This window comes from Henckelia pumila, chromosome 1, assembly GCF_033568475.1.
Source record: "Henckelia pumila isolate YLH828 chromosome 1, ASM3356847v2, whole genome shotgun sequence".
Lineage (NCBI taxonomy): Eukaryota > Viridiplantae > Streptophyta > Magnoliopsida > Lamiales > Gesneriaceae > Henckelia > Henckelia pumila.
This window is the reverse complement of record NC_133120.1, coordinates 83,181,613-83,191,333: the sequence shown is the minus strand read 5'-3', so window position 1 is coordinate 83,191,333 and position 9,721 is coordinate 83,181,613. Positions and strand designations below refer to the sequence as shown.

Here is a 9,721-nt window from a genome sequence, read left to right as displayed (position 1 = left end):
TGATGTGGTCCTTGCGTGCCACTGAAGTGGACTTTGAGTGCCAGACCTGCCTGGGCTTTTAGTTCCACTGATGTGGTCCTTGCGTGCCACTGAAGTGGACTTTGAGTGCCAGACCTGCCTGGGCTTTTAGTTCCACTGATGTGGTCCTTGCGTGCCACTGAAGTGGACTTTGAGTGCCAGACCTGCCTGGGCTTTTAGTTCCACTGATGTGGTCCTTGCGTGCCACTGAAGTGAACTTTGAGTTCCAGACCTGCCTGGGCTTTTAGTTCCATTGATGTGGTCCTTGCGTGCCACTGAAGTGGACTTTGAGTGCCAGACCTGCCTGGGCTTTTAGTTCCACTGATGTGGTCCTTGCGTGCCACTGAAGTGGACTTTGAGTGCCAGACCTGCCTGGGCTTTTAGTTCCACTGATGTGGTCCTTGCGTGCCACTGAAGTGGACTTTGAGGGCTTTGTAAAGAATGTCTAAAAGTACTAATGCGTTATATAAGAAAAATTGGCTCCTACTGCGCGATTGTTTTTTTTTTAAAAAAACAAAATTGACACAAAACAAAACTGACCCTGAGATAAATAAAAACAGGACTGACTTTCATAACGTAAAAAAAAAAAAAAACCCACTGGTTAAGGACCAGCTTGATGAGTTATAGATACTGTGGTGAAACCCGGGCTGGCTTGCTTAGGGATAGTATTTTTTCAAGTGCTGAGCATTCCAGGGCCTTTTACCTTTCTTGCCTTGGGCATCTTCCAGATAATATGCCGCAATTCCAGCTTTTCCTATTACTTTGAATGGGCCTTCATACTTGGCCTCCAGCTTTCCTCTTTCCCCTGGATGTTGTATCTTGCGCATAACCAGATCTCCCTCCTGAAAAACTTTAGGGTATACTCTTTTGTTGTAAGCCTGGGTCATTCGTTTACGATAGGCTGCGAGCCTAAGTGCTGCTCGGGACCTGTGTTCTTCGAGTAAGTCCAAATCCATTGCTCATAATGCTTGATTGTTTGCCCCATACGCCATTATCCTCGCACTCTCTTGTCCAATTTCTGCCGGGAGAACTGCTTCCGTCCCATACACCATACTGAAAGGAGTTTCACCTGTACCAGATCGAGTTGTAGTTCGATAGGACCATAATACAGAAGGGAGTTCGTCTGCCCATTTACCCTTAGCTGCATCTAGCCGTGTTTTGAGAGCTTGGACAATCGTCCTGTTGGTAACTTCAACCTGTCCATTCCCTTGAGGGTATGCAACAGAGGTGAAAACTTGTTCAATCTTAATCTCTTGACACCACGCTCGAACTTTGGAACCACAAAACTGCCTCCCATTGTCCGAGGCCAACCTGCGAGGGATTCCGAAACGGCATACTATATTTTTCCACAGAAAATTGAGCACTTCATTTTCTGTAATTTTAGCTAGGGGCTCGGCTTCCACCCATTTAGAGAAATAGTCGACCGCGACCAATAAAAACTTTCTTTGCCCCGTGCTAACAGGGAATGGTCCTACAATATCCATTCCCCACTGATCAAAAGGACAGGCAGCTACTACTGCCTTCATGTATTCTGCCGGTCTGCACTGTAAGTTAGCATGTCTCTGACAATTATAACATGAATTAACCAGGGCTGATGAGTCTTTTCGCATGGTAGGCCAGAAGAATCCTGCCAGAAGTGCTTTTCGAGCTAGGGCAAGACTGCCCAGGTGACTGCCACAAGATCCCTCATGAATTTCTCGCAACACATAATTGGCCTCATCCGGGCCCAAGCATTTTAACAAAGGTTGAGAGAAGGATCGCTTGAACAGAATTTGATTGATCATGACAAAGCGGAGGGCCCTTCTCTTTTTCCCTTGCTTTTTTATTATCACTTGGCAGTTCTTTTGTAGTTAGATATTTGTGTATATCATACCTCCAATCCCCTTCTGGTACTTGGGCTAGCATGTCATCCAAAGTTTCCAGCTGGGACACGAGCTCTCGACCCGTGACAATGGGATCTGGTCGGTCACTCAAGGCGCTGGCTAAACGGGCCAAGTGGTCAGCCTTGATGTTCTCTGTTCGGGAAATTAGCTCTAATTTCAGATCTGTGAATCCTTCTTTGGCCTTGTCCAATGCATTGGCATATTTCCTCATTTTATCATCCTTGACTTCAAACTTTCCATTGCCCTGTTGAAAAGCTAATTGGGAATCAGAATATAGGATAGCTCGGGAAACCCCCAAATTCCGCGCTGCCTTAAGACCGAGTAACAAGGCCTCGTATTCTGCTTCATTATTGGAGGCTCTGAAGTCTAGTCTGATTGAAATTTTAGTCTCTTCACCCCAAGGTGAGATTATTACAATTCCTGCTCCGCTCCCGGACTTGCATGACGACCCATCTACAAAGATCTTCCATAGTTCTTCTTGTTCTAGCTGAATTGTTTCTGCCAAGAAATCAGCTAGGGCTTGGGCTTTTATAGCTGTTCGAGCTTCATATTTGATATCGTACTCACTCAATTCTGTGATCCATCTGACCAGTCTACCCGATACATCCGGGTTAGCTGCGATCTTTCCCAAAGCACTATTGGTGAGTACAGTAATAGGATGTGAGAGAAAATAAGGCCTTAATTTTCTTGCTGTGATGATCAAAGCTAGAGCAAGCTTTTCCTGAGTCAGGTAATTGAGCTCGGGTCCCCTCAGGGCGTGACTGACGAAATATACGGGCTGATGATTCATTCCGTCCTTTTTGACAAGGACTGAACTGACTGCTCGGGGTGTAACTGCCAAATATAAGAACAATTCTTCCCCTTGGGTAGGTTTATTCAATACGGGTAATTGTTTTAAGTAAGCCTTCAAGTCTTGGAATGCTTTCTCACTTTCTTCATTCCATTCAAAATTCTTCGTTTTCCTTAATGCTTTAAAGAAAGGGAGGCTTTTATCTGCCGATCTGCTTATAAATCGAGCCAGTGCTGTAATTCTTCCCGTTAATCTCTGTACTTCATGTATATTCTTAGGGGAGCTCATAGAAATGATAGCTTGAACTGTTTCAGGATTAGCTTCTATTCCCCTTTGCGTGACCATATATGAAACGACCCTAACTCTATAATTAATAAATAAATATGCGGAAATTTTTTTTTTTTTTTTACTTACTAAATAAAATATGTACATATATGCCCATACATATATGCACAGAATAAAAAGATTTAAAAATAAATAAATAAATAAATAACTTAAATAAAAATGAATTCTTTAATAAAATAAATATCTGAGTCTACATTTAATTAAAATACTGTCATGAGAAAATAATTAAAAACTGCATGCACTAAAAATATTTAAAATAACATTCCAAAACCCAACCACTGAAAATTACTTAAAAATGTAACATACTAAAAATATTCAAAACATGCATAACGACTCAGACATCTATCACGGTCACGGGGTCACTGCATGTCCGCTCATATGTCCTCGCCGCCGGTAGGAGCTACATCCTCCTCTACGTACTCACCTGCACCATACCAGTGTAGTGAGCCTAGAGGCCCAACATGCTAACATAACAAGGGTTTAAAATGATTTAAATCAATTTAATACTAATACATAACATATACATGAATGAGCATGCTTCAAAATATCATACCATAACTTAACTTAAATTACTCAAATATCATAATACATATCTATTGTTGAGCAAAGTAATTTTCTAACATCGCATGGTTGTATCCGTAGTGTAACCTTAAATCATACATTAAATACTGATCAGCGTGGAAACCAACGTACGTGGCGGTGACGAATCATCTCTTAAATTGGCAGTAAATTGCCCTTCAATAGTTCACATATGGGGACGAGAATCCCCCTCAAATCTCAAATTGTCACACTACTTCAACTTCCAACATAAAATATTTTCTTATTGCTCAACCTTAAACATTTAATCGTACATAAAATTATTTCATGAATGCATGTACTTAATTAAAATGTGTGTCCTTCATATATATTTAATTTAATTTCATACTAACATATAAATATTAAAATAACTCCCATGCATAAAATAATTAAATATATATTCAGGACACATGCAAATTTCTCATGGATTGTACTGGACTGCTGGCCCTAACACCCAAGCCCATTTACTTAAATCTAGCCCATTAACACTGAGACTGGCCCAATAACATACTTAAGCCCAATAAAAATTATTCTAAGCCCAATTAAATAATTAAAGCCCATTAAAACATTTTAGGCCCAAAAACAACTTAATCTGGCCCAATGGGCCCGAAAGCCCAAAGACTGGCCCAATGACTTCCATGGGCCCTAAAGCCCATAAAAATTAGTGGGCTCACTTAATTAAATTAATTAAGCCCAAATACTTAAATTTAACCCAAAGTAATTAAATGGAACCCAAAATATTTTATTTCAAATTAAATGGCCCAAAAACCAATTAAATCATAAAATACTTTAAAATTAAAAAGACTCGAGCCCGGCCCACCAACCCGGACCCGGACCAACTTAACCCGACCCACTACCCTACTGACCCGACTCGGACCACTCAGACCCGGCCCAGACGCGAAACTAGCCCAAAACCTCCTCTCCCTACCCCTTTCTCGGCCAACAGTTTGAGCAGTTCCACGAGATTCATTCGTGCCATCTGCTCCAGAAACATTTGGCCATGAAACCACCTCATGAACGTAGTGCACTCAAAGACGTTTCCAAAAAGCTAAAAACCAGCCAAAATGATGGCATAACGAAGGAGAACGGACCTCTGCAAGTCAGCCTATCCTAGACTTGCACGCAGACCTGAGCAGCGCCGGGACTTTCGATCGTTCTTCCTACTCCGGCCATATTTTTCCGTGAAACCACTTCTCAATCCTAATCAACATCTAGATGGTTCAAACCCTTCAGGCCTCACCCAAAATAGTGGCCTGGAGAAGGAGAACGAAGTCTTTTCCTCAGAACCCTGAACCTGAGCACCCTTGGACCCAGAACTGATGCAGCTCGACTCCAGCCCTGTTCCAGCCTTAACCATCCAACCAAACCCAGCCTAGGGACCCTAAGACCCCTCTGAACTGTGGACCAGCAGCCATGCACGCCCATAATCATAAAAACGTGAGTATGTTAATGAAATCAAAGAACCATGTGCATACCTCCCAGAAATCCGATTTGTTTTACTGAAAATTTCAATGAAAAGTTTGATGCCTACACACACACATGCATAATAACTGATATGGCACGAAAAATAGAGAAAGAATCATGCCTTGCACCATAGTTTGAAGAGAAAGGAGTGCGTAGAACGATTCCGGGACGACGGGGCGATGACAACCGACTTGGAAGCTTCAAAATCAAGCTATGGTGTTCTTCGTGGAGGCTGCTAGCCGAAGAAGATGATGAATATGGGGTGGGGTGGCGGCTGATGGAATTAACGTGGGGTTTGGGTAGATTAGGTTTTGTTTTTGTTTTAATTAAAATATAGGTTAATTAAATATAGATAAAAGGTTTTAAATATAAAAATATACAACTTAAACTTTCAAATAAAAGTTAAAATCTGATAACTCAATTTAAAATCCCGAAATTACAATTTAAGGGAATTTTAAAAATAATTAAAAGTCATTAAAATGGCTAAATTTGGATAAAAATGGACTCCTAAAATTATATAAAATTAAATACTAAAAATTTTGAGGTAATAAAACTCAAAATAATATTTTTGGGCTCTAAAAATGCTCATGGAATAAATTGGCTAGAAAGTTGTCATCTCGTCCGTCCACGGTCCCGTCTCCGCGATCAAAACAATTAAAATACTAAAAATCGTAAAATCACTAATTATGGGTTAAATGCTTAAAAAATAAATTAAATCATGCACAAATAATTCACATAATTATTTAACCCATAAATCACAAATTTAAATAATTAAATATCCTAATTATGCATGCGGATTTACGTATTTAAAATACCGGGTGTTACAATATAACCCAAAAACTTTCCAGCTCGGACTCCGAAAGTACACTTGTTAGGGTTTAGCTTAAGCTGGTAGCGCTTCAGGGTCTGAAAGGTTTGAGTTAAGTCGGTAATAAACTGGTCCGTAGTTCGGGTCTTGACCAGAATATCATCTACATAGACTTCGATATTCTTCCCAATTTGTTGCTCGAATACTTTATCCATCAGCCTTTGATATGTAGCCCCAGCATTTTTGAGCCCAAATGGCATAACTACGTAACAATATGTTCCTGTTGACGTCACAAAACTTACTTTATCCTTGTCCTCTCTGGCTAATGGGATTTGATGATATCCTTGATAGGCGTCCAAGAAGCAGAGCAGCTCGTGTCCTGCTGTCGAATCGACAAGTTGATCAATTCTGGGTAACGGATAACAGTCCTTGGGAAAAGCCTTGTTTAGATCCCAAAAATCCACGCACATGCGCCATTTGCCTGAGGACTTTGGCACCTGCACTATATTGGACAACCAGGTCGGGAAGTAGATTTCTTCAATGTGTCCCGCTCTGAGTAATTCGTCCACTTGTTCCTTTATAACCGCATCCTTTTCGGGACCGAAGTGCCGTTTCTTTTGGATAATAGGACGACAACTCTTTATTATATTGAGTTTGTGCTCTGCCACTTCCCGATGTACCCCTGTCAGGTCGGAAACCGACCATGCAAAGACATCCTTATTTTTTTCCAAGCATTCCAGTAGCGATTGCTTCAACCGTGTTTCAAGGGTGTGAGCAATTTTCACCACCCCAGAGGGAGGTGATATCATGATTTCCTCAATTTCTTCTTCAGTGGTGACAGATGTGTCCTCTATCAAGTTGACTTTTTCCATCACAGAAAGTCCAGGTCTGCCAACATTATCAGTCCTGGCAACCTTTTGCTCTATTCTGACTTCCTCTACATAACATTTGCGAGCTATGATTTGGTCCCCTTCTACCTCACCAACCTCATTTCCCACCGGGAATTTTATTTTCTGATGCAGGGCTGATGCCACAGCCATGAAAGTGGTCATGGCAGGTCTGCCTAGTATGGCATTGTAGGCAGACGGAGCGTCAACAATAATGAAACTCACAATCCTGGTTTTGCGGAGGCTGCTTTTACCCAGAGTTAAGGGTAAATGTACTAACCCCACAGGTCGGATGGCATGACCTGTGAAACCAAAAAGTGATGTTACGACTGGTTCTATCTTGTACTGCCCCAAATCCATTTGACTTATTGCTTCCTGAAATAGAACGTTGACAGAGATGCCTGAATTCACAAATATCCGGGCTACATCATAATTTGCGATCATAGCTCTTATTACTAGTGTGTCATTATGGTTGCTAGCCACCCCTTTCATATCTTCCGGTCCAAAAGAGAGGGTCGGGCCAGTATGGACAATCTGATTGTCAATCTCCATACTCATTAACTTTCTGCTGCTAGTCTTCCTAGCTCGGTTAGAATCACCATCAGTAGGACCTCCAGAAATCATGTTGATAATTCCTCGAGCGGGCGGGGCTGGTCTCTGATGAGCTCGGTCATCATTGGGTTGTTCTTGATTGGGTTGGTTGAAATCTTCATGGGGAGGAGCAGTCCTGGCTCTTTGTCTTGACCTTCCTCCCTGTCCCTTGTTCGGGCGATACCTTTCCTGCCGAGTCAATATGTTTTTTAATTCAGAGTGTTGCTGTATTATTCTTTCAATTTCTTGATCTAATTGACGACAGTCCTCTGTCGTATGCCCATACTCATTGTGAAAGTGACAATATTTATCTGATTCCCTATTACGAGGTCCCTTCTCAGCCCAGGGAGGCCTCTGCGTGAGTTTACGATCGTCACAAATTTGTAAAGCTCGTACTTTGTTCATGCGTAAAGGGGTGAGAGAAGTGAACTCTCCCAACAAAATGGGCCGGAATGGCTGTCCCATTCCCGAATTATGATTAGGAACCCTATTACCCTTTGGACTTTTTGGTCGTTCCCTCTTCACAGCAGCTCTAGAAACCTGTATTTCTTCCATGTTGACATATTTCTCCGCTCGGGCGAGTAGTTCCTCGTATGTTTTCGCTGGTCTTTTTATTAGGGATTTGAGAAAATCTTTTGTATCCAGCCCTTGCATGAAGGCACTGATAAGCAGATCTGGTGTCGCAGTGGGTACCTCAAGAGCCAAAGCACTAAACCTGCGGATATATGCCCTCAAATTTTCATGCTCCCTTTGCTTAATTGCGAAGAGACTGAAAGTAGTGGTAGGATGCTTTTTGCTACTGGCGAAGTGGTGCATGAAGGATTTGCTAAAATCCTTGAATTCCTTGATCTCTCCGAAGCGTAACATATTGAACCATTGCTGGGCTGGTCCTATGAGAGTAGTAAGAAAAGCCCGACACTTAATCTGATCAGAGTATTTATGCAACAGAGCTGCATTCTCGAAGCGCGCTAAATGGTCTTCAGGATCTCCCTTGCCATCATATTCTCCAACATGAGGCAATTTGAACTGCTTGGGGAAGTCGGCGTCCAATATCTCCTGAGTAAAAGGAATGTTTCTGGTTGTGGTAGCTAGGTACCCGACCTGCTTCTTCCTTAACTGCTCCATCTCCTCCTTCAACTTTTTGATCTCCTCGAGGTGGGCATTATGATCGAGGTGCGGAGGATTGGCCTCATCCCTTTCCGCCAAAGCCCTCTGAACAGCCTGAGTTACTAACTCCTCTAAATTTGGGTGATTTCCATTCTGATTAGCCATCGAAACTCTTTTTCTTCAAATTTCCACAGACGGCGCCAATTGATGATGTCGGAATTTTACCTCGGGTTCGGTCTGGTAGAATGGATCCTCCAAATCCTTTAGAAAGTAGGTCGGGTCGGGTGTGGCGAAACTGCACAAGCAACAGCTAGGTCAAAGGGACGCCGAAGGTGTTTTCGGCGTGACCCCTCCGATGCCTAAGTCAGTGTCTTGAAGGCAGAGGGTATGATTAATGCGAAAACTGAGAGATATGAGTGCGTGAATGTAAAAGTGAGAGTAATGTGTGATGAATAATGAAGAGTAAGTAATGAATAATAAATAAAACCATAACAATACCTGTATTTATAGGAGAAAATAGAATAAGTTACCTAGTAGAATTATAACATATCCTGGACTAGGACTCTTCATCCATTGGACCCTTCTTAAGTTTATCTCTATCTTATGAATATTTGAGAAATCCATACTTATCTCACATGTATCAGAGTTTCACTCGAATTATAAAAAAGATGCGTACGGCATACTAGGCCCAGCCCTGGTCGGCCCATAAATACCAGTCCTGGTCATATCTAGCAGACCCATTATAAACGGGCTCGGGTTGAAATATTTTCTCGGGATAACAGAAGCTTTATTTATTGTGCAAAATAAATAAGTCTCGAGTTCACGTTGATTAAATCTCGTTTGTAGTGCGGGTAATTATTACTATATATCTTTGTAATCTAGATTATAATTATACTAATACTCTTAAAAAAAAGTCTTGTATGTAATACGAACGATTACTTATTATCTGTAGAATTTAAATTAAGATTGTTTTTGTATTCTAAAAAAATTGAACATCTGTAATGTGGACATTTATTTTGTAATCTAAATCAAATTTGTACTTGTATTTTAAAGAAAAAAAAAAGTTAATTTTTTTCAAGACTATAGCACAGCCCAATATAAATAAATATTCCAGACAGAATATATGCCGTAAGGCACGAAGAACAGTTCAAACAACTGAGGTCGGGTTAAAAATCAGTGGTCCTTTCTATTATTTAATTGATCAAATAATTGGTGCAAGAAATTCTTCACAAAGATATTATTATACCTTTCT

General features: G+C 41.2%; 2 protein-coding genes across 2 annotated transcripts; both read right to left on the bottom strand.

Annotated features, from left to right (window-relative positions):
* Positions 1-1,734: 1,734 nt before the first annotated feature.
* LOC140866668 (uncharacterized) lies at positions 1,735-3,036 on the bottom strand. The gene has a single exon (XM_073271705.1). The coding sequence runs from the start codon at positions 3,034-3,036 to the stop codon at positions 1,735-1,737; it is 1,302 nt and encodes a 433-aa protein (XP_073127806.1).
* Positions 3,037-4,492: 1,456 nt separating this feature from the next.
* LOC140866659 (uncharacterized) lies at positions 4,493-8,634 on the bottom strand. Its single transcript, XM_073271694.1, has 3 exons — positions 5,892-8,634; positions 4,853-4,950; positions 4,493-4,660 (listed from the first exon to the last, which is right to left on the bottom strand). Exons 1-3 carry the CDS (start codon positions 8,632-8,634, stop codon positions 4,493-4,495), a joined length of 3,009 nt encoding a protein of 1,002 aa, XP_073127795.1.
* Between the last annotated feature and the right edge of the window lie 1,087 nt (positions 8,635-9,721).

Excerpts from the sequence above, each read along its gene's own strand:
- LOC140866668 (XM_073271705.1), bottom strand. The coding sequence starts at position 3,036 with ATGGTCACGCAAAGGGGAATAGAAGCTAATCCTGAAACAGTTCAAGCT.
- LOC140866659 (XM_073271694.1), bottom strand. The coding sequence starts at position 8,634 with ATGGCTAATCAGAATGGAAATCACCCAAATTTAGAGGAGTTAGTAACT. Across the intron at positions 4,951-5,891 it reads GGGTTATATTGTAACACCCG|GGCTGGAGTCGAGCTGCATC; the intron begins GTATTTTAAATA and ends AGGCTGGAACAG. Across the intron at positions 4,661-4,852 it reads TCTCCAGGCCACTATTTTGG|CTTTTTGGAAACGTCTTTGA; the intron begins GTGAGGCCTGAA and ends GCTGGTTTTTAG.